The following is a 25,572-nucleotide window of genomic DNA, read 5'->3' as shown; positions in this document are numbered from 1 at the left end:
AATTTTTTTAACTTTTTAACTGCACCCTTAGCAATTGGTCCCCTTCCTGGCTTATCATTTCCAAGTTAGTCATCATTATTATTATGGACGAAATAACGATAAGAGTTTGCTTTGCATGTGCCTTTAATAGGTTTCCCTCTTTATCAGCGAATTCACGAACAAACTCATTGGAAATTAATACCCATTGAAATTTAATCGAAGAAACAATTTCAGGTTGTTCAGGTTGAAAACAATGGAAACACTTGTACTTGTACTAAAAGACGCTTTTGAACAATCCAAGTAATTTCCAAATTTTAATCATTACAATATTTACTATAGGCGGGAACACCATCATAAAATTCAAAATTTTCCAACAAATCATTGTCCATTAAGGAAATGAGGTGAGGCTCGTTTTCAGTTTTAGCTGGAAGGATGAGGGAACTCGTTTTTATTGCCAAGTGCGAATGACCTTCCATTGAGAAACACCTTTTTATTGAAAATTTTACATGACTAAAACTTAGCTCTATTGAGCTAGGGCTAGGTATATCGAGAAGGTTAGCCGATATTTACTTTACTTTAATTTGCTATGACAGAACATTTGTTCTACTAGCCAAACGTAGAATAGCGTCCCAAGCGCCTTGATCTTCTGCGCTAATTCCAAAATCTCTGACACCAAGTTTCGAGAAAAGAAGTCTTTGCTGCAGCTTCTTCATCCATGCTGACAAACTTGACCTAGCCAACTCAACCGTTATATTTTGATACGTGTAACTATGCTAACGTCGTCATACAGCAGATGGTTCATACGACGCCAGCTTATGGTTCATACGACACGAAGATTCTTTCTCTCAAACACTCCAAGAACTGCCTCACCTGCTTTCACAAGTACGCATGCCTCAGAAACATGCAACAACACGGGTAGTATCAGTGGTTACACGATCACTAAAGTGAATATTGGGTTGCCCAAAAATTAATTGCGGATTTTTAAAAGAAAGTAAATGCATTTTTAATAAAACTTAGAATGAACTTTAATCAAATATACTTTTTTTACACTTTTTTTCTAAAGCAAGCTAAAAGTAACAGCTGATAACTGACAGAAGAAAGAATGCAATTACAGAGTCACAAGCTGTGAAAAAATTTGTCAACGCCGACTATTGGGTTACTTTTTGGGCAACCCAATACAAGAACCTACACTTGTAATCTGAGATTGTTACCTGCTCAACAACCTGGGCGCTTTAACACCGGGTATCGTTCTTCTAGTCAGTCTACCCAGACGAGCTGTTGTATAAGTCCCTTTACCGTATCTTTTCCGGTCTTACTTAGTATAGCTGGTAAACCTTCGGCACTTGCTGCCTTGTTGCTCTTCAGTTGGTTATTGCTACACTGATACACATTAACATAGATTGGTTCTAGGGTAGGTTAGGTTTAAAAGCCCGTCTGCCATCAGGCACACTCAGACGTTTTCGTCCATTGTGATACAACAGGAACAGAAGAGAACTAGGTGCCTTCTAGTTCCTACCGTTGAGCCATCTAGATCGCTTTATAAAGGCCAAAAAAGACAGGTTCTCACAGAAATGAGAACCTAAATTGGAACTCCTTCTGACTGCCAGTGCGGGACTCACATACAGAAGGTGTTCTATAGTCTCTTCTTCGTCGATGTCCTCACAGCTTCTGCAAAAGTCGCTACAGGCAACCTTCAGTCTGTCAGCATGTTTTTCGATTAGACAGTGAATTGCCATGACGGAAACAATGACTGAGATGTCTGTTCTAGCCAGTGACAGCAAAGCGGTAGATCTCTTCAAGTCTAGATTAGGCCACATAGTTTTGGAATGCTCACAAGTCCATCTTTGTGACCATCTATCATTGCTTGCCCTTCGGGGCTGATCCTAAAAATTTAGTTTACATGTGTAAGGTAGGTCCTAGTCTCGCAAGCTCGTCTGCTTTACTATTCCCTGGTATATCTCTGTGGCCAGGCACCCTGAACAGGTGTATTTTGAACTGTTCAGAAATCTCGTTGAGAGTTTGGCGACAGTCGAGGGCGGTTTTTGTGTTCACAAATACGTTCTTCAGGGATTTAATGGCTGCTTGGCTGTCTGAGAAGATATTTATGCCAATCGTCGGTATGACATTAAATCTTAGCCATTCACCACTTTCTTAATTGCAAGGATCTCTGCTTGATACATACTGCAGTGGTCGGGTAACCTTTTCGATATGACCTGTTCTAGATCTATAGAGTACACCCCAAAGCCCACCAGGTCGTCTAGGATCCGTATAGAAGTCTATGTGACTTCTATTACCAGGGATATCGTAGTTCCAGTCGGTTCTATCAGGAATAGTGGTGTAGTACTTTTTGTCAAAAAGCGGCTCAGGTAGGGTGTAATCCACACTGCCTGGAACATCAGATATTGTATCAAAGATAACACAGTGTCCGTAGCCGCCACATGAATAAAGAGAAACTCCCTTGGCATCACGGCATTGGTCGCTGCAATTTGTCTAGCCACAGTGTCCAGAGGCATAAGATGTAGCATTAAATTAAGTGCATCTGTTAGCCCTAGAAATAAAAGGAACGACCGTGTTGAAGGGTGTCTAGAAAAGAACTCCCCTTTTATTTCTTACAAAAATTATCTTAACACCTAATACATACTTAGACTCCTACAAACTTTACAATCTTAAATATCTAAGGACAACAAATACAACAAACGTTGATCCTAGTTCCATCCACAGTATATTTACATAGTGAACCTCTTACGGGTTAGAACATCACTTAAAGATAAACAATACATTTCAATGCTTACTTCTACATTAGTGTCCCAACATGTGCTCATTTTATGATCTAAGGTTTTATCATAGAAATTCCCTAGTTCTTAGTATACATCTTTGTAATTTGTTGGCCTATCCTTAACCAAATATACAGAACTGTACAGCATCAGATGGTGTCGTCCTTAGTGCGGCTGTGAAGCACAAACAAGCCATCCTTTCGATCCTGTTTACTATTGAGCAGTAGGTGGACTTTTGAAGCGCCGTCCACCAGACCACAACACCATATAGCATTATAGGTCTGACAACTGCAGTATATATCCAATGCATGACACGCGGTCTAAACCCCCAAATTTTGCCAATGGCTTTCTTGCAGGTGTATAGGGCAAGAGTGGCCTTTCTTGGCCTTTCCAAAATGTTGGATTTGAAGCTCAATTTCCTGTCCTTGCGCTTTTTGCGTATGGAACTTTCTTTCCTCCCAAGGAGACATGTGCAACTCTAGGCAAATTGTATCTACTGCTGAAAAGAACTGCTTCTGTCCTGCACCGAATTACGCGTAGACCACTTTCGGTAGCCCATTTTGCTGTTGCATGTAGAGATTCCTGAATAATATCTCTAAGAGTGCTGGGAAACTTTCCTCTAACCGCAATTGCCACGTCATCAGCATACACTTTTATACCCTTTTCTTCCTTAGACAATAATATATTGTTAATGGCTATATTCCAAAGAGACAGTACATAGTGTACTTGAGGAGTTCTTCCGCTGACCCATCTTTTTAGATCCACGGATCCCAAGTCTGCCGTAATGCATCTTTTTGGTTAGTAAGTTATTAATACACTTTCTTACGGAAGAGTTGTTGATGTCTAGAAACTCCATTTTCTTCATGATTGATGTCGGTTTTACGTTATTGAAAGCACCTTCAATGCTAAGAAATGCTACCATTGTATTCCTTGACAGCGAGAGAACCCTTTATATAGCCGACTAGGTGGTGAAGGGCTGTTTCAGTGGATTTGCCGTTACTATATGCATGCTGCTGCCACGATAGGCGATCTCCAGGGATCTTTGCCCTAAGAGTCTTCGGCATAAAGGATGTTAGACTAATAGGATGAAAACTCTTTCGCCTTCGTGTGGTAAGGTTTTCCTGTTTACTGAATGAAGATGACCTCCGGGTCCCTCCATTTCACAGGTTTATATGAAATGCTGATACAAACACAGTATATCTGCTTAAGCCGAGGAACCAGTCTATCAGAAACAGCTTGTAATTCAACCGGTGATACATCATCAGGGCCTGGCGACTTAAGGGGTGTCGAAACTTCTTATCGCCCAAAAGATTTTCGGTTTTAACACAATTTCCCCAATAACCTGCGACGAATGCATACCAGCGACAACCTCTTCTGGCGCCAGAGGCCATATCGGTTCAGATTGGGATATAGCTCCCATATAAAGCGATCTCCCGATTTGACTTCTTGAACCTCTGAGAGCCGCAATTTTCTTTCGATTTGGCTGAAATTTTGCTCATTGTATTCTGTTATGATCTCCAACAACTGTGTCAAGTACGGTTCAAATCGGTCTATAACCTGATATAGCTCCCATACAAACCGATCTCTCGATTTGAATTCTTGGGCCCTGAAAGCCTCAATTTCCATACGATTTGGCCTAAACTTTGCACAAGGTGTTCCCTAAGGATCTCCAACAACTGTGACAAGTAAGGTCTAAATCGGTGTATAACCTGATATAAACCGATCTGCCGATTTGACTTCTTGAGCCAGTAGAAGCCGCAATTTTCATTCGATTTGGCCTAAACTTCGCGCAAGGTGTTCCCTAAGGATCTCCAGCAACTGTGCCAAGTAAGGTCTAAATCGGTCTATAACCAGATATAGCTCCCATATAAACCGATCTCCCGATTTAGATTCTAGAGCCCCTGAAAGCCTCAATTTCCATTCGATTTGGGTGAAATTTTGCACATAGTGTTCTGTCATGACTTTCATTTACGGAACCAAGTACGGTCTGAATCGGTCTATAACCTGATATAGCTCCCATATAAACCGATCTCCCGATTTGACTTCTTGCTCCCCTGGAAGCCGTAATTTTCATTCGATTTGGTGTAAACTTCGCACAAGGTGTTCCCTAAGGATCTCCAGCAACTGTGCCAAGTAAGGTCTAAATCGGTCTATAACCAGATATAGCTCCCATATAAACCGATCTCCCGATTTAGCTTCTAGAGCCCCTGAAAGCCTCAATTTCCATTCGATTTGGCTGAAATTTTGCACATAGTGTTCTGTCATGACTTTCATTTACGGAACCAAGTACGGTCTGAATCGGTCTATAACCTGATATAGCTCCCATATAAACCGATATCCCGATTTAGCTTCTTGAGCCCCTGAAAGCCTCAATTTCCATTCGATTTGGCTGAAATTTTGCACATAGTGTTCTGTTATGACTTTCATTTACGGAACCAAGTACGGTCTGAATCGGTCTATAACCTGATATAGCTCCCATATAAACCGATCTCCCGATTTGACTTCTTGCTCCCCTGGAAGCCGTAATTTTCATTCGATTTGGCCTAAACTTTGCACAAGGTGTTCCCTAAGGATCTCCAACAGCTGTGCCAAGTAAGGTCTAAATCGGTCTATAACCTGATATAGCCCCCATATAAACCGATCTTCCGATTTGACTTCTTGAGCCAGTAGAAGCCGCAATTTTCATTCGATTTGGCCTAAACTTCGCACAAGGTGTTCCCTAAGGATCTCCAGCAACTGTGCCAAGTAAGGTCTAAATCGGTCTATAACCTGATATAGCTCCCATATAAACCGATATCCCGATTTAGCTTCTTGAGCCCCTGGAAGCCTCAATTTTTATTCGATTTGGCTGAAATTTTACACAAAGTGTTCTGTTATGACTTTCATTAACGGAGCCAAGTACGATCTGAATCGGTCTATAACCTGATATAGCTCCCTTATAAGCCGATCTCCCGATTTGACTTCCTGAGCCCCTGGAAGCCCCAATTTTCATTTTATTTGGCCTAAACTTTGCACGAGGTGCTCCCTATGGACCTCCAACAACTGTGCCAAGTAATGTCTAAATCGGTCTATAACCTAATATAGCTCCCATATAAACCGATCTCCCGTTTTGACTTCTTGAGCCCCTGGAAGCCTCAATTTTTTTCCGATTTGGCTGAATTTTTGTACATATCATTCTGTTATGACCTCCAACAACTGTATTTAGTACGGTCCGAATCGGTCTATAACCTGATATAATTATATGGATCAAACCGGTCTCTCGATTATCTTTGTTCGGTTCCTAGAAGCTTTTATTTTGCTGGTTTGACAGAAGTTTGGTATGTATTGGGTTGCGCAAAAAGTAATTGCGGATTTTTCATATAGTCGGCGTTGACAAATTTTTTCACAGCTTGTGACTCTGTAATTGCATTCTTTCTTCTGTCAGTTATCAGCTGTTACTTTTAGCTTGCTTTAGAAAAAAAGTGTAAAAAAAGTATATTTGATTAAAGTTCATTCTAAGTTTTATTAAAAATGCATTTACTTTCTTTTAAAAAATCCGCAATTACTTTTTGGGCAACCATAGAATAAAATTATGCCCTTCAAATATATTTAGTTTGCAAACATTTTTATCAGAATCCGTGGGGGTGGGTTCCTAAGATTCGGCCCGGCCGAACTTTGAACGATTTTACTTTTTATTTTTAAAGCATTAGAAAACATTACTGCACGCTAAAAATTAAACATCAGCAATGCAAATAAACCCGAAAACCCCTTTGGAACTGTTTTCGCGCACCCAATCGGCTTTGATCTCTCCTATGCTCGGCGTTCACTACGTTACGCACAAGCTTATTTGTATTGACTTGTATGTAACCAGTTTTCTCGCACTCACAATCTTAATCGCATTGACAATCTCCGCTTGGCTTTCAGCGTGCACTCTGTTCGCTTAGGTTAGGTGGAAATCGGCGTTTAGTATGTTATGCACAAGCTTATTTGAATTGACTTGCAAGTAACCAGTTTTCTCGCACTCACAATCTTAATCGCATTGACAATCTACGCTTGGCTTTTAGCGTGCACTCTGTTCGCTTAGGTTAGGTGGAAATCGTATTCTGCAGGACACCTATGCTGGTAAACTAAGGTTTTTACCTGTGCACCTGCCGGGTCGTTCTAAGGCCGGGTGTCGTTCTTCTAGTCAGACTACTCAGACGAGCTGCTTTATAAATCCCTTTAGCGTGTGTTTTCCAGTCTTACATAGTTCAGCTGGTAAACCTTCGGCATTTGCTGCCTTGTTGCTCTTCAGTGCTGGTTACTGCTACATTGACTGGGCAATATACAGGCTGAAACGTCATCATAGATTGGTTCTAGGTTATACTGATCACCGCTACCAACAGCTGGTAAACCTTCGGCATTTGCTGCCTTGTTGCTCTTCAGCTTGGTTATTGCTGCACTGACTGGGCGATATACAGTCTATAACGTCATCATAGATTGGTTCTAGGATATTCTGATCTCTGTCATTAACAGCTGGATTCTAGACTACCACGGATTCTAGACTACCACTAAAATCTTACCACTGGTCCTGAATATCTTTATGTCTATCTTTGTTTTAATTAAAAAAAAAGAAAACATTTGATATAATTTTTTTTTTATTGTTTAAAAACTTTATTTATAATACAGTGTTATTTAAAATGATACAAATTGGTTATTATTGTTTACAATTCAGTAAATTATTTAAATAATAAAAAAAATATCATTAAACATAAAATAGATTTTTATATATTGTATATATGAAGTAAACAAAACGAACAACAATGTTCTAAGCCAATATTAAGGTTAAAACATAATATGTATATCGCAATAAAAATAATAATAATTATAATAATATTTTACACTTATTAACAATGTGGCCAACTCAACCAGAATGAAAGTTAAAAACTTTCATTGGAGAGCACACTCACATAAAATCGTTTTCTTTAAATAGAAAAAATATATTATAGATAGAATTAATAAAGACCAGATACCTATTGTAGAGGGTTAAAGTTGACATTAACAGAATTTAATAAACTTAAAAACTACATAAACAATATATTATTTATATATCAAACATATCATATGGTTGTTTTTTTTTTTTTGAAAATTTTGCTTGGGTTTTTCCACTTTACAAAGAAATAAGAATCGCCTATGTATTTTCTATTAGCTAAATATATATTAAATTAAATTAGTTTGTGACTTAAGTTGCTAAAACAGATTTTTAAATCATAAATTATTGTAAAGAAGAAAGCTTGGTTTAGAACCAATATTCACTAGAGTGTTGAACTGTGAAAAAAACAAACAAAAAGAAATAAAAATCATAATTATAAACAATTTATTTGTATAGGGTTTTAAATAAACAAAAGAAAAAAATTAAACAAAATTTTTAAAAAATATTGCCTAACATTTTGTTTACATTTTTTTGAAATACTCTTTTTAAGCTGTGCGTATAGAGGCTGAGGCAGAACAATGTTGCCAAGTGATACTGTGACCAATAAGCTGTGTATATAACCAATAAGCTGTGTATATAGCTCATTTGTTATAATGCTGCCAAGTTATAATGTGGCATAACGGCTCATTTATTATAATGCTGCCAAGTTAGCTTCAACTGTGAGAGAAGCTGAGAAATTGTAAGAGAGCCTAAAGCTGAGAGCTCATTCGCTATAATGTTGCTAAGTTAAAATGTGGCATAACGGCTCATATGTTATAATGCTGCCAAGTTAGCTTCAACTGTGAGAGAAGCTGACAAGTTGTAAGAGAGCCTAAAGCTGAGAGCTCATTCGCTATAATGCTGCCAAGTTAAAATGTGGCATAACGGCTCATTTGGTATAATGCTGCCAAGTTAGCTTCAACTGTGAGAGAAGCTGACAAGCTGTAAGAGAGCCTAAGGCTGAGAGCTCATTCGCTATAATGCTGCCAAGTTATAATGTGGCATAACGGCTCATTTGTTATAATGCTGCCAAGTTAGCATCAACTGTAAGAGAAACTGAAAAGTTGTAAGAGAGCCTAAAGCTGAGAGCATTTGTATTTTGTGCGTGGCATTTCTAGTTGTTTTGAAAAGAGGTTTAAGCCAAATTTTAAAAATAAATGCAATTTTCTAAATCCTATGTGGAGTCTAATGTGGGCCTAAGAATTTTAACCCTATGAAGTTACCAGAGTTGCTACAAATCTTTAATACAAATGAGCTAAGAAAATAACTGTGTTCGTGTCCTCCAAAATTTTTGTACAAATTTGCAAAAATTTTTACTGGAAGTCTCTCTAGATCTAGAACTGGTCTTATCGTAAAGGTACCCAACCACTGCAGTGTGTATCAAGCAGAGATCTTTACAATAAAGGAAGTGGTGGGATTGCTAAGATATAATGTCATTACGAGGATTGGCATAAATATCTTCTCAGACAGCCAGGCAGCCATAAAATCCCTGGAAAATGTATTTCTGAACACAAAAACCGCCCTCGACTGTGGCAGATCTCTCAACAATATGGCTGAGCAGCTGTTCTGGGTGCCTGGCCACAGAGATATCGCAGGGAATTGTAAAGCGGAAGAGCTTGTGAGACAAGGAACTACCCTACACATTCACGGGATACTGTGGGTATACCTCTAGCGACATGTAAGCTAAGTTTTCAGAACTAGGCCCGAAAGACAACGAATGATAGATGGTCACAGCATTCCAAAACTATGTGGCCTAATCCAGACTTTAAGAGTTCGACTGTTTTGCTGTCATTGGCTAGAACAGACGTCTCAGTCATTGTGTCAGTCATGACTGGTCACTGTCTAATCGGAAAACAGGCTGACAGACTGAAGGTTGCCAGCAACGACTATTGCAGAAGCTGTGAGGACATCGTAGAAGAAGAGACTATAGAACACATTCTGTGTGTGAGTCCCTTACTAGCGGTCAGAAGGTGTTTCACTTTAGGTTCTCATTTCTTTGAGAACCTCTGTGCTTTAGCGGATGTGAACATTCGCAAGTTATTGGGCTTTTTAAAGCGATATGGATAGTTCAAAGGTAGGAACTGGAAGACATCTTCCTTCTTCTGTTCCTGTGGCATCACAATGGACGAAAACGTCTAAGTGAGTCTGATGGTAGACTGTCACTTAAACCTAACCTAATCTAATGGAAGTCGTTCGCGTACTTTATTTGCCAGCTGAAAAGAGAGGATGAATATGTGAGAGTGAGGAAAATATTGGGAGTTTGGTAATTGAGAGCTTGCAAATTTTTACTGGAGGTTTGTTTCCCAACAGAAATTTGCAGCATTGAATTGCTGTTTTATGAAAATCAGCTGTTTAATTCAAATTATTAGCAAAAGAGAGTAAAGGCTGTTCTTACTCTTCTCCTGCAAATTTTTGCTGGAAAAGTACGCGAACAGACCTAATATAAGATGGAGAGAGAGAATGAGAGTGAGGGAGAGATAGAGATAGAAAGAGTGGGAGTTTAAGAGGAAGAGAGGAAGAGAGGGAGGGAGAGAGAAAGAGTGAGTAATAGAGACAGAGAGAGCAGTTTTGTCAGTAGAGACAGAGAGGAAGAGAGGGAGAGAGAGAAAGAGTGATTAAAAGAGACATAGAGAGCAGTGTTGTCAGATTAGGAGAGATTTCCCCAAACTGGGGATTTTTTTTTTCGTGATTGGGGGAAACATTTTTCTCATTTGGGGACCAGGGATTTTGATGGGGAAATATGTAAACAATGGGGTTTTCCTAAGGGAAATTCCATCAGCATAGCTTCATAATTTATTTTCTTGAGTTTACCCTTGGATTAGGTGTGATTTAATAAAACGCATATTCACCCACACTGGTGTTTATTGGAGAAACGTAACTTTCGAGATGTGAACTTGCACATGAATATAGACATAGGCTGTACATGAACATAGGCATGGCCTTTAGTCCATCGTACTAAAGCCTACGGTGGAAGCCACCGTGGCACAGAGGTTAGCATGTCCGTCTATGACGCTGAACGCCTGGGTTCGAATCCTGGCGAGACCATCAGAAAAAACTTTCACCGGTGGTTTTCCCCTTGTAATGCTGGCGACATTTGTGAGGTACTATGCCATGTATAACTTCTCTCCAAAGAGGTGTCGCACTGCGGCTCGCCGTTTGAATTCGTCTATAAAAACTAGACCCCTTATCATTGAGCTTAAACTTGAATCGGACTGCACTCACTGATATGTGAGAAGTTTGCCCCTGTTCCTTAGTGGAATGTTCATGGGCAAAATTTGCAATTTTTACAAAAGCCTGAAATGTTTCCAACAAATTAAGGTCGGCTAAGGTCGCGGCTTCCAAAATACTACCATAACTTTTAATGCCCACCACCATTAGATCAGGGTTATACTAATCTAGTCATTCGTAACGCCTCGAAATATACTGATGTGCGACTGCATAAGGTGTATATATTCTTAATGTTCTTGACATTCTAAGTCGTTCTATTCATGTCCGACCCTGCGTCCGTCTGTCGAAAACACGAACTAATGAAGATATCTGCTTGAATTTTTGGGTCATTTTGCAAATGGGCCATAACGATTCAGATTTCGATGTTGCTCCCATAAAAAATAGTCTTTCGACTTGACTTCTAAACACCTAGAAACTGCAATTTTTATCCGATTGGGCTGATCTGTTATTATTTCTAGCAATGGTGCCAAGTATGGTCCAAATCGGTTTATAAGCTGATATAATATCTGTCATATAAATCGAATTAAACTATCTCCCGATTTTTCATCTTGAGCCTTGTAAGACGATTTGTAAGACGAAAAATCTGACAACCGTGAGAGAGAGCGAGTGAGAGTGAGAGAGGGAGAGCGAGTGAGAGTGTGGGAGAGAGTGGGAGTGCGAGAGAGAGAGGAAGAGTGAGAAAGATATAGAGAAAGCGAGAGTTTGATAATGAGGATACTCAATAGAAAAAAATTCTAAAACTCTTTTAATTTGTATACCCTACGCCACTACTGAGGTACAGAGTATTGTAACTTAGTGCATTTGTTTGTAACACCCAAAAGGAAGGGAGATGGATCCATTGATATGCATACCGATCGACTCAGAATCACTTTCTGATTGGATTTAGCTATGTCCGTCTGTCTGTCTGTCTGTCCATGTTAATTTGTGTACAAACTGCAGGTCCCAGTTCTCATCCGATCGTCTTAAAATTTGATACAGGCATGTTTTTCGGCCTAGAGACAAAGCCTATAGAAACTGGAAAAAATCGGTTCAGACTTGGGTATATCTCCCGTATATATGTTCGTCCGATTTCAAGAAATATTGCAACAAAGTGCTCATTTGTTAACCGATTCTCTTGAAATTTGGCAATAACGATTTTCTTTTGACTCTCGACATTACTGGTGAATTTCATAGAATTCGGTTCAGATTTAGATATAGCTCTCATGTTTATATATCACCTGATTTTACCTTCTAGAGCTACTGCAAGCGCATTTATTGCCAAATCTTGGCAAAACTTTGTACAACGCTTTCCTCGACAACTATCACCATATCTGGGAAGTTTGCTCCAAATCGGTTCAGATTTGGATATAGCTCATGTATATATGTTAGTCCGATTTTTAGAAATATTCCAACAAAATGCTCATTTGTTAACTGATTCTCTTGAAATTTGGCAGGAAGGATTTTCTCTTGACTCTCGACATTACTGGTGAATTTCATAGAAATCGGTTCAGATTTAGATATAGCCCTCATGTATATTTATCGCCCGATTTTAACTTCTAGAGTCACAGCAAGCGCATTTATTAACCAATCTTGCCGAAATTTTGCACAACACTTTCCTCGACGACTACCACAATATCTGAAAAGTTTGCTCGAAATCGATTCAGATTTGGATATATATATGTTAGTCCGATTTTTAGAAATATTCCAACAAAATGCTCATTTGTTAACTGAATCTCTCGAAATTTGGTAGGAAGGATTTTCTTTTGACTCTCGACATTACTGGTGAATTTCATAGAAATCGGTTCAGATTTAGATATAGCTCTCATGTATATATATCGTCCGATTTTACCTTCTAGAGCTACTGCAAGCGCATTTTTTACCTAATCTTGCCAAATTTTTTTATAACGCTTTCCTCGAACACTACCACAATATCTGAAATTGCTCGAAATCGATTCAGATTTAGATATAGTTCCCATATATATGTTCGTCAGATTTTGGGAGGTGTAGGATATTATACAGTCGGCACCGCCAGACTTTTATCCTTCCTCAAAAGTTGCTTAACCGCTTTAAAGCGTTCCAAAAAAAAATCTAAAACTCGTTCAATTTTTCTTTTTCTTTTAGGACGGATTATCAGTTCATATATCAGGTGGCGCACTAAAAACTTGCTTAACCGCTTAAAGGTGTACCATACCTCCCTCAAATGCTCAAGTTATGCCAACTTCGCAAAACAGCTTTCACATGCAAGGTGCTATGAGGAACCCCATTAAAGATAGGTCACCAATGCCGTTGCCCAAGAAATTTATCCTTAAATACGTGAACAGCATATCCTTCTATCGGCTCCAAGTAACAAACGTCTCTAAACCGCCCTCCAGAAGCTCGTGAAGGAGTATTTTCACCCACCTTCATTCAAATAACTAATCAATCAATGACGTCTTAGAGACCAGACCAGCTGTTGGATTAAGGAGTTTGGAGTCTATACATGGAAATAGTGCTACAAAAATCAGAGTGAAAGGTAAGTCCGTTTTTTTTTAATAATTTGAAAATCTGAATTGAAGTATCGTTTCGGCATTCGATTATGTTAAGAGAGTATTCATTACCTATTCTGTAACGTTGTATATGGAAATTTATACAAAACGACCAGCATGAATGAATTGTGGTTTAGGAGAAACTTGCCGAAGTATTCAAGAGACGAAGATGATATTTTTACACTATAAAATTCAAATTTATTAAATTAATGAAATATCATCTTAAATAATGGAAATTGAAAGGCTATATGAGAAAAAAAAATGACATCGAAAAGCTTCCAAAGATGGAAGGAAGATCCCTTTTCGGCACATGGAAAGATTTAAACAGGTCACATTACAGGGGGCATTTCATCGGCACTCTTATAAAAGACCAACATAACTACGGATCCTAGCTGCAGAGGGATTTGGACCTATTTGCTACGCTGCTGACGTTATATTACCTCTATGGGAAAAAATACATTTGTGTTTGTGGGTCTGAAAGTGTGAAGTAAAATTGCAATTTTGCCCATGAATATTCCATTATGGAACAGCGCCAAAGTTCTCACATATCAATGAGTACTGTTCAATTCAAGTTTAAGCTCAATGATAAGGGGCCCCATTTTTAAAGCCGAGCCCGAACGGCTTACCGCAGTGCCACACCTCTTTGGGCAGAAGTTTTTACGTGGCTACCCTACCAGTTTTTCATATGTCATAGTACCTCACAAAATTTCCCCAGCATTCTGATGTTCCCGCCAGAATTCGTCATAGCCAGACGGTGTGTGTTGTATAGACTCAACAAAACACATTTTTCAGATGGTGCAGATTGGTCCCGTGGTGAATATAGGGTACTTCATCTTTTCACATCTGAGGGGGAGCGGACCCTCCCCCTTACCTTACCGCTGAACATTTTTTCTAATCTTCTCGCCAGGATTCGAACCCAGGCGTTCAGTGTCATAGGCGGGTGATGTGTGACGTCTATACTCTAAAACTGTTGAACTGACTTTCAGATGATATATAATGGTACTGCGGTGAAAATAGGGCACTTCATTCTTTCACATCTGAGGGAGGCGGTCCCTCCCCTTTACCCTAATTTTCAAAACCGCCAGACCGGTCACTTCACTTTACCCTAATTTTCAAAAATGCCAGATCTTGGAGATTTAGTCATATGGCAAGAATGGTCATACCCTCCCCCTTACCTCGTTTTTCATAGGGCACAGTGTCTCACAATACCGCCAGGGATAATCATCGCTGAAAATTTTGTCTGATGTTCTCGCCAGGATTCAAACCCAGGCGGACGGTGCGTGACGTATAGACTCGAGAACGGTTGAACTGATTTTCAGATGGTGTAGAATGGTCCCGCAGTGAAAATTGGGTACTTAATTTGTTCATATCTGAGGGGGGGCGGACCTTCCCCTTACCCTAATTTTCAAAACCCCCAACTCCATGAGTTGGAGTTGGTCATTTGATATCCGAGCAAAGTATGCTCGAGATCGGACCGTATTTGGATAAAGCTGTCATATATAGTGATTTGCGGATTCAGGTTCTTCAGCCCATAAAAGCCACATTTATTGCCCGTTTTGACTACAATTCGGAACAATGAGTTGCTGTGGGGCACCCGATATTTGAAAGGAGTATGGCTCACATTGGATCATATTTGGATATAGCTGCCATATATACCGATCTGCGGACTCAGGGTCTTAAGCCCATTAAAACCCGTATTTATTTCCCGATTTGAAAAAAATTTGGCACAGTGACTTGCAGTAGGGCACCCGATATCCGATAGGAGTATGGTCGAGATGGGACCATATTTCTGCCGATCAGGATCTTAAGCCCATAAAAGCCGCATTTGTTGCCCGTTTAGACTACAATTCGGAGTAATGAGTTGCAGTAGGGCACCCGATATTTGAAAGGAGTATGGCTCAGATTGGACCATATTTGGATATAGCTGCCATATAGACCGATCTGCGGACTCAGGGTCTTAAGCCCATTAAAACCCGTAATTATTTCCCGATTTGAAGAAAATTTGGCACAGTGACTTGCAGTAGGGCACCCGATATCCGAAAGGAGTTTGGTCGATATGGGACCATATTTCTGCCAATCAGGATCTTTAGCCCATAAAAGCCGCATTTATTGCCCGTTTTGACTACAATTCGGAGCAATGAGTTGCAGTAGGGTACCCGATATTTAAAAGGAGTATGGCTCAGATTGGACCATATTTGGATATAGCTGTCATATGGACCGATCTGCGGACTCAGGGTCTTAAGCCCATAAAGACCATATTTATTTCCTGATTTCACTAAAATTTGGAACAGTGACTTGCAGTAGGGCACCCGATATCTGGAAATAGTATGGTCGAGATGGGACCATATTTCTGGCGATCAGGATCTTAAGCCCATAAAAGCCGCATTTATTGCCCGTTTCGGAAACAAAGAGTTGCAGTAGGGTTCCCGATATTTGAAAGGAGTATGGCTCAGATTGGACCATATTTGGATATAGCTGCCATATTGACCGATCTGCGGACTCAGGGTCTTAAGCCCATAAAAACCGTATTTAATTTCCGATTTGACGAATATTTGGAACAATGACTTGCAGTAGGGCACCCGATATCCGGAAGGAGTATGATCGAGATGGGACCATATTTCGATATCGCTGCCCAAGACCAATCTTCAGGGTCTTCGGCCCATAAAATTCGCATTTATTGCCCGATTTAGCTTAAATATGGAACAGTGAGTTACAGTAGGACATAGCTGCAGCAGGACATAGCTGGAGCAGGACATAGCTGCAGTAGGAAACCCGTTATGTGAAAGGGGTATGGTTCAGATCAAAGGTGCCATAAAGACAGATCTGGGGATTAGGGGACTTAAGTTCATAAAAGCCGCAATTATCATATAGAGTGATCTGCTGATTTCAGGTCTTTAGCATATAAAAAGTGAATTTAGTACCCAATTTGCTTGAAATTTTGAACAGTAACAGTTTGAACGGCTGTTAGGGTACAAATGTTCCTAAGTTTCCTAATAAGAACACATAAAGCTTATGTGTTTCTTATCTCAAATTTTTGCCAAGCCTAGAAAGCTTTTGAAAAATTCCTCAAAACTTGCAGTTCTTTGTCTTGTTTTCTGCAGGCTTTTTCTAAATCTCCCTGCTAACAGCAAAATGCCAATTTAAACCCAATTTCCCGCCAATTCTCCTTATTTATAAGCTTCTTTTGTATTAATTCGATGTAAAAGCTTTTCTAAGTTTTTATTACTAACGTACTTTTAAGAAAGTTGTTTTTGTTAATATTTTACGCTCTCTTTAGTTCATCCTTTTTGAAGTTCCGAATAGCTGCCAGTAACTGATCTCTGGGATCTTCTGAGGCTGTGGGTGTCCGCACTGCAGTCACAGGTTTTAATTTGTAGGCCATTGCAGGCGGTGGAGGTGGGGGCGGTTGGGATGCTGTCGCCAGTATCGGGGCAGTTTTTGGTGTATGGGGTTTTGGCTTAAGCGAAGGTGTGGGAGGTGTGATGATGCTGCTGCTGCTGCTGTTGGTGACTGTAATCGATGTGGATTTTTGCAAATTTAAATGTAATTTGGCACTCGTTGTTGTTGTTGTTGCTGTTATTGTGTTTGTAGGCTTCTTTTCAAACTTCGCCGCCGTGGTGAATTTCAATTCACCATTTGTTAAAGCTTTGCTGGGTGTGGTGGCATTTGTGGTTGGTGTCTTTGCTAAGGATATAGAGCTAGTGCTTATGGCTTTTTGTTGCTCCTCCTCATCTTTGGCCATGATTTTCTCTTTGAAGCCAGTGCGTCTCAAAGTATTTTGGCCAAATGGTGCTGGCGCAGAAGGGGCCTCATTTGGTATGAACATGGATTTGGTTTCCCTTTCCTCGCGCTTTGTAGAGGTAGAGCGTAAAAGCTGTGGTCCTGGCGTTATTGGAGTTGCTGAAGTTTGTGCGCCATTTGTGATGCTTGTGGTGTTGGAGGTGGTGGATAGGGAAGTGGAGAAGCGTTTATTGGTACGCGGTAGTGTAGAGTTATGGGTATGTGTATTGACTATGGTTTGAGTTTGAGGTTTGAGTACCGATTCAATGGTGGGTCTATGCAGCGATAGTCTTTGACCTCCATTTGATATGACTTTAACAGGAGTGGGTGGCTTGTGTAGAACAGGGCTCTGAGGTTTTGCAGCTACTTGGAGCATGGGTTTCGCAGTTTCACTTGGGGTTGCAGGAGTTTTTGGATTCTGCTCTTCACCATTTGCGGTTACTTTGGTTTTCTGTTCATGAGTACTTTCAACGATGACATCCTTAATGGGTTTCACCATAACTGGTACCTTAAATTCCTTTTCGGGTATACCCATGCGTTTTATTGTCGCCGGCTTGGGAGCCACAGAAGGCAAAACTTTGGATTCTTGTGTGGTTGGTTCATTGAAATTGAGTGGGGTGGACATGCGATAGCTACGAGGCACTGTTTTGTTTTCAATGGCCTTGTTTTCAATGGACTTGCCTCCAAAGATATAGTCGCCCTCATTTTTGATGGCCACCTGCACCTTGGGTCTTTCACTCCAGGTGGAGAAATTTATGCTGGGTGGACCAGAATAGCGATATACCCTGGGCAATTCTTTTGGTTTTTCTTCGACAGGAATCTCCTTCCTTCGTAGCTGAGTGATTTCATCGGTTTCCTCCTCCTTCTTAAAAGCTTTTGGATTATCTTCTGTTGTTGGGGTTTCATTTCTTGTCTGCTGTTTGGGGCTTTCTTTCTCATTAAAGCTTTTAGCCACATTTTTGTTGTATTCCTCTATCTCTGTATTGGCTCTGTTTTGCCAAAGTTTTTTGATGTTTTCTTTAGATTCCAATTTTTTTGCCTCCACCTCCTCTTCCCCTTGCCTGGGATTGGGACTTTTCTCCAAGGCCATTTTATTTTTCAGCTCCAGGCTGGCAAATTTGATCTCCTCCGAAGGCCTTCTCGTATTCACCTCCTCCTCCTCCTCTTCACCACTGTGGGGTAGACTATTTTTGCGGGCATTGAGTATGGTTTTCATGACCTCCAAACTCTGCAGAGAGGGTGATTCTCCAATGCTCAATTCACTGGAGGAGCGTCGACGGTTAAGATTGCCATTGGCCATTTGATCCAAAGATATTTGCGAAGAGGTTCTTTTGGTCAGAGTTCCAGAGGAACTGGTATTCTCTGTAGCTATGGCTGTGGTATGGAAGGAATCGGAACGGGTAATGGAACGCCTTTGCTTAAGGCCTGTGACACTGTTGCGTTTGCGATACAATTTCTCTTCGTCGGGAGCATTAGTGGGTGAATCCAAGGGTGAGGGTGGGGAAGTCTCCACTTCCTGCTTGGCTTGGACAACTTCATTCTGAACTTCTTTGGGCTTGGTAAGAGTGGCCCTGCTGACAGAGTTAATGGTGAAATTTGTCAGTGTATTGGGTTTGGCTGCCTCAATTTCTTGGCTCTCCTCGGATTTCTTGATCAAGGTGTCCAAACCCTTCTCCTGTATAATGGCTGACAATTCCCCCACTATACTGTCCAAGGGTGTACTGGGTGTAACCGTTGATGGGGTGCTGACACTTTTCGATTTGGCTTTTGTTTGATCCTCCTGCTTCAGCACTTCAAAATTCAAGATGGGTCTTTCCATAATCTTTGGTGTAATGGGATTTTCTTGCTCTTGTTTTTCGGCCTCCACAAAGGCTTCGGAGAATTTATTATCCGCAAAATTGGGAGGAGGTGATATGGGTATGGCAAAATTCCATGAAGAGGTCTCTGAGGGGGCATTCGATGAATTGACCTGTGTCAAGTTGGGTGTATTTAAATCACTGTCAGTCTCCTCCTGCACATCGTTCATTATGGTCAGCTCTTCCAGGGTTTTGGTTTCGTTGAGGGGCTTCACCAGAGTCTTGCCCAACTTGAAATTGTAGACCTTGACCATGTCATCATCATCCGAGGAGGACTCGAAATTCGATTTGACATCATGTATGGATACCTCTGAGGGCAGACTATCGGGTATGGGCGAGGGCACAGGTTCGCCTATGCCCGAATCTGCTTGCTTGGAAACATTGTCATCTTCTATGGGGGACTTTAGATTTTCCAATTGGGTTTCATAGCAGACATCGATGTCGGGAGGTTCGCAGGACAGCGAACGAGGCTCTGGAGTGGGAGTGCGATTCAACATGACTTTGGAGACATTGCTAACCACTTTTTGCTTCTCCTCATTGTTACTCTCCTCCCTCTTCTCTGCGGTGTGACTTTCCAAATTCTTCAGGTCTGCCTTTAAATCTGTGGCATTCAGCAGCGTAGTGGTGGTTATGCGTGGCTGGGGTTTTGGCACATCTGGTGCTGCAGCCATATCCTCTCTTGACTGTTGCCTTTGGGCGGGTTGAGGCGAAGGCGCCTTAAATTCTTGCACTGGGGTAGTCAAAGCCACCGGAGTGGAAGGCTCAGAGGATAAATTGGCCGAACCTATGGAAACGCTATCATCACTATAAGTGGATCCCCTGGGTTGTGGGGCTGGAGGGGCCACCATTTTCTTTTTCGGTGCAGGTACTACCCGTTTGCGCGGTGAAGGTTCCGGAAATTTGCTGCTCTCTCCCCCCAGCGATGATGGCGTCGGTGATGAGGCAGTCAAATTTTCCACACTTGTGCTGTTCAAATTCAAGGCATTTTTCTTTTGTACTTGGGCATAAAGTACCGTATCGTCGGAGTAACCATTGGCCTCGGCTTGCGACGTCTCCTTAATATCCTGCATATGACCATTACAATCATTGCCATTAATATCACTGTGCGATGATAAATCGGGGGTGGATACCGAAAAATCTTTGGCCTCCATGTTACCGTTTACCGGGCTGCTGGGAGCTGGACTTTCTCTCGCTCCACCATTACCATTCTCTGTGATGAGGGGACTCTTTTCGGGTATGACAGCCTGACTTGGAGGCCTGGGAGCTGCTCGCTTTTTGCGTGGCGGAGCTGCCATCTTTGCTTGGGGTCCTGCCGACAAACGCATTGCCTTGGTGCTGTGTATACCCGAGGAATCCATAGAATTCAGACTATTGCTAGAACTATAAGGACTAGTGGTTTTCGTTGTATGCTTGGAATTGCGACTGCTGAACTCGGATGATGTCAATGATTCGCGTATAAGTGAAGTGCGTTGCAGTTTCATGATTTCATCGGTACTAAAGTTATCGTATGACTCGGATTTGTGACATAAACGTATTTCGGAGAGTCCAACAGCGCCAATTGTTAAATCGCAGCTATAGACTTGACTAGAATCAACTGAAAGAGGGAGAGAAAAACAAAACAATGGATTAGGTTCGAAAATTTTTTAAAATTTTAATTTCATGGGAATATTTTTGAATGAAGTCATTCCTACTGTCCCCAACTACTATAAAAATTTATATAAAAAAAAAATTAAATATAAGAAAAGTTTGTTTGCTTTTTATTTTTTAGAATCTCTAATGGTATCTATTCTGTTTTCTTAAAAAAAAAAATTATTGCAACATTCCTACTGTCCCCATCTACTGATTGTCTGCTGTTGAGTTTTTAGCCAATGAAAGAGGCATTTATCACCCGATTTCATTAAAATTTGATTGAGTTGGCCTAGGCGCGCCGATATTCCAACCGAGTATGGGCCATATGACATCATAACCGTAGAAAGCCCTCTGGAGGGTGGGCTAAGCAGACCCCAGAAAAGTTGAAGCAAATATAATTCATGTCAATATCTGCTTTAAGGAACCGAACAAGGGTTATCGAGAGACCGGTTTACATGGGAGCTATATCAAGTTATAGACCGATTTTGACCGTACTTAGCACAGCTATTGGAAGTCATAACAGAACACTTCGTGCAAAATTGCAGCCAAATCGGACAAAAATTGCGGCTTGTAAGGGCTCAAGAAGTCAAATCGGGAGATCGGTTTATATGGGAGCTATATCAGGAAATGGACCGATTTGAACCGTACTTGGCACAGCTATTGAAAGTCATAACAGAACACTTCGTGCAAAATTGCAGACAAATCGGACAAAAATTGCGGCATGTAAGGACTCAAGAAGTCAAATCGGGAGATCGGTTTATATGGGAGCTATATCAGGATATGGACCGATTTGAACCGTACTTGGCACAGCTATTGAAAGTCATAACTGAATACTTCGTGCAAAATTGCAGACAAATCGGACAAAAATTGCGACTTGTAAGGGCTCAAGAAGTCAAATCGGGAGATCAGTTTATATGGGAGCTATATCAGTTTATAGACCGATTTGGACCGTACTTAGCACAGCTACCCGAAGTCATAACAGAACACTTTGTGCAAAGTTTCAGCCAAATCGGACAAAAATTGCGGCCTGTAAGGGCTCAAGAAGTCAAATCGGGACATCGGTTTATATGGGAGCTATATCAGTTTATAGACCGATTTGGACCGTACTTAGCACGGCTACCCGAAGTCATAACAGAACACTTTGTGCAAAGTTTCAGCCAAATCGGACAAAAATTGTGGCTCCCAGGGGCTCAAGAAGTCAAATCGGGAGATCGGTTTATATGGGAGCTATATCCAAATCTGAACCGATATGGCCCATTCGCAATCCTCAACGACCTACATTAATAGTAAGTAGCTATGCAAAATTGCAAGCGGCTAGCTTTACACGTTCAACCGCTTTCGTGATTTCGACAGACGGACGGACATGGCTAGATCGACTCAGAATGTCGAGACAATTCAGAGTTTATATACTTTATGGGGTCGCAGATCAATATTTCGAGGTGTTACAAGCGTATTGACAAGATTAGTATACCCCCATCCTATGGTGGTGGGAATATCTAACTGTGTAAATATATATATATATCTCTTTGAAACTTGGAATGGTTGGAGCTGATATGGTATCGAGATCGTGTGGTCCGAGCGCCCCTTGACAGGCTCATTAAGTTGGTCACCTCGGCTTTTCTAAAAAATTATTCGGGCTGTCAAATCTTAATTTGTTTTCCGATCTTTAGAATTCTTCTTCTTTTTTTGCTGGATAGTGCCCAAAAAATTCCAACAAAAAAAGTCCGCTTGAGGTACACAATATCTCCACTGGTTTCGGGGATATAGGAGTTTTAATTTAAATTTGGTGTTTTTTTACTTGTTAGGTTCTTAGATCATGCAAATCATACTCACCTGGATTTCTAAATTCATATTTCTCAGAATCCAATAATTTATTATCGCACACCAACTCCAAAAGTTTACTCAGCGGCACACGGGCACCCAAACGTGCCACGTACAGCTGATCTTTGGGCAGCAGAACAGTTATGCGAAATGTCTGCTCAAATGGGGCATTTGTGGTGGCAGCTGGCAATGGTGTGATGCGATTATACTCCAGTTGACTAGTTTCATTGATATTTGTGGAAGATATGGAGAGATTTGTGCTAGATTTGGATAAACTGCCATTAGGCATGGATTTTTCTGAAAAAATTAAGGAAAAACGTATGAAACAAAGAAGAGGACAACAAGCAAAGAAAAAACAATATATGCTCTCAGGGAAAGAAAAAAATTAAATGTCTTGAGTTGACACTAACTATTGTTGTGGTAAAAAAATCTTTTGATTACCATAAACACAATTTTGTTGTGGCAAACACACAAAAAATTGATAACTGTTGAAAATATTTGTGGTTGATATTCAGTTGTATGTCATTACCACAAATAACTTTTTGTCTTTTGCAGCTTTCCACATTTCCTCGGTTTTAGTAAACAAATAACTGTTGCCACAACACCCAATTTTTTGTTTGTGGTAAATGCTGAGTGTTAATAATCCGTACCACAAAGATATGAAATAAAGAAGAGGATAATAAGCAAAGAAACAAAAATATATGCTCTCAGGGAAAGAAAAAAAAATAAAAATCTTGAGTTCACAAAATTATAGTTGTGGTAAAAAAAACCCTTTTGATTGCCATAAACACAATTTGGTTGTGGCAAACACACAAACAATTGATAACTGTTGAAAATATTTGTGGTTGATATTCAGTTGTATGTCATTACCACAAATAACTTTTTGTCTTGTAGCTTTCCACGTTTCTTCGGTTACCATAAACAAATAACTGTTACCACAACAACCAAGTTTTTGTTTGTAGTAAATGCTGAGTGTTAATAATCCGTACCACAAAGATATGAAATAAAGAAGAGGATAATAAGCTAAGAGACAAAAATATATGCTCTCAGGGAAAGAAAAAAAATTAAATGTCTTGAGTTCACACAACTATAGTTGAGGTAAAAAAAAACCCTTTTGATTGCCATAAACACAATTTTGTTGTGGCAAACAAACAAAAAATTGATAACTGTTCAAAATATTTGTGGTTGATATTCAGTTGTATACCATTACCACAAATAACTTTTTGTCTTTTGCAGCTTTCCACGTTTCTTCGGTTACCATAAACAAATAACTGTTACCACAACAACCAAATTTTTGTTTGTGGTAAATGCTACCACAAACAAGTTTTTGCTGCGTCCATCTTTGAAGCTCGAATGCCATTCAAATGCGAGCCTGAATTCACAACTAAGTGCGACCTAATAGAATTTTTTTTTGTGACCAATAGAATTTTTTATGGTAACCAAAATTTAGTTGTGTGATTGACAACATTTTTTGATGGAAAAAGTGGTTGTGGAAGTAATATTTTGATCGATAACAGTAAACAAATTCTGATAAAGGCAAACCATTATTATTTAACCACTATATCCAATATTTGATTATACTATACAAGACACTGATACTACCCGTGTTGTTATATGGTTCTGAGGCATGAAAGCAGACAAGGCAGTGCTTGGAGTATTTGAGAGAAAGATTCTTCGTAAAATATATGGGCCAGTTTGCGTTAATGGAGAATATAGGCGACGTATGAACCACGAGCTGTACCAGCTGTATGACGACGATAGCATTGTTACATGCATCAAAATACAACGGCTGCGTTAGCTAGGTCATGTTGTCAGAATGGATGAAGAAGCTCCAGCAAAGAAGTCTTGTGAAGGCAAACACGGTGGTACATGCAAACCGGGAAGCCCGAAAACCCTATGGAAAGATCAAGAGATGGGAGACACCTCCAAACTTGGTGTCAGAGATTTTAGAGCGAGCGCAGAAGATCGAGACGTTTGGAACGCTTTTCTACGTTCGGCTAGTGGAACAAATGTTCTGTCATAGCCAATTAAAGAAGAAGAAGATAAATAATAGTTGGCAGAGCCAAATTAATTTTTCTTCATAATCATCAACAACTAAATTTTGTTTGTGACAAAAAATTTTTGTTTGTGATAAACAAAATTTAGTTGCGTGAATCTTAAAAAATTTTAATGAAAAAGAAAATTGGTTTGGTAATTATATTTTGTTTTATTGCATCAAACAAACTTTGTTGGAGACAAACAAACTTTTCTTGACAATCATCCAATGTTGTTTGAGTTGTAGCCAAAATTCTTTCTGACAAAGTAATTTTATTTGGTTAACATAAACAAACTTTGGTTGAGGCAAATGATTGTTTTTCGTTGAATTTACAAGACAATAAAGCATTATTTAAACTTTTTAAATCTATCCCATAGACTAATAGAGTTAATAGAAATAAAATTAAAAAAAAATTTTTTATTTAAAAATTTTTTTCCAAATATTTAAAAGTGTTTCCCATTTAAGCCATATTTTCCTTTCTTTGTTTAACATAATATCTCATATATGGACTTACCTTTATTTTTACGCCCCAACCATCGGTTGAGTGTAGAGAATCCCGATTTGCTCATTTTGTTGTGTGTTTTTAGTGGTTTTCAAAGGTCTTCTCCCAAAAAGAAAAAAATATGTTATGGATTTGGTTTCACTTCGTTGTAGTTTAAAGGCTTAATTCCTAGGTTTCTTGTAACTTCAGGGTTGCTGTGTTTGTGCTTAATTCCTTGAACTCATGGCTTTATCTTTGTTTTTTTTATTGAAGTAACAGCTCCTTGTTGCTTTGATTTGCGTAATACTAACAAACCACTGTAGCCTTTCGTTTCAAATGTTCAACTCAACTAAATAAATTTTGCAGTTTTCTGTAAAGATAAGCAAAGCGTTGGAAATGAGAGAGAGAGATATAACAACAAAAAGCGTAAATATAAACGTATTGCCTGTTGATTAATAATCTTATCTTGAGCATCGAGGTAAATATGCCAAATAATATGCGACGATAAGCAAACGGCGTTGTGTCACAGTTATCTTTAGAAGAATTTTTGCGTTT

At 39.9% G+C, this 25,572-nt stretch overlaps 1 protein-coding gene across 9 annotated transcripts in view; it reads right to left on the bottom strand.

Annotated features, from left to right (window-relative positions):
• Nucleotides 1–7,577: 7,577 nt before the first annotated feature.
• Nucleotides 7,578–25,572, bottom strand: part of LOC106086025 (mucin-2) — a 271,871-nt gene continuing 253,876 nt past the window's right edge. For 8 of the 9 annotated variants that reach the window (XM_059366454.1, XM_059366457.1, XM_059366456.1 and 5 more), the window contains 4 exons: nucleotides 25,051–25,387; nucleotides 22,514–22,798; nucleotides 16,650–20,645; nucleotides 7,578–8,039 (listed from right to left, as the gene is read on the bottom strand). In XM_059366454.1, the coding sequence (XP_059222437.1) occupies nucleotides 16,678–20,645; nucleotides 22,514–22,798; nucleotides 25,051–25,105 (4,308 nt within the window). In that variant the 5' untranslated portion in view covers nucleotides 25,106–25,387 and the 3' untranslated portion in view covers nucleotides 7,578–8,039; nucleotides 16,650–16,677. Of the gene's footprint in view, nucleotides 8,040–16,608; nucleotides 20,646–22,513; nucleotides 22,799–25,050; nucleotides 25,388–25,572 lie in introns of those variants that run through there. The other variant, XM_059366455.1, reaches the window with a different exon arrangement.

The sequence above is a fragment of the Stomoxys calcitrans genome, chromosome 4 (assembly GCF_963082655.1).
Source record: "Stomoxys calcitrans chromosome 4, idStoCalc2.1, whole genome shotgun sequence".
NCBI lineage: Eukaryota > Metazoa > Arthropoda > Insecta > Diptera > Muscidae > Stomoxys > Stomoxys calcitrans.
The sequence above is the reverse complement of the archived record's forward strand: the minus strand, read 5'-3'. Positions and strand labels throughout refer to the sequence as shown.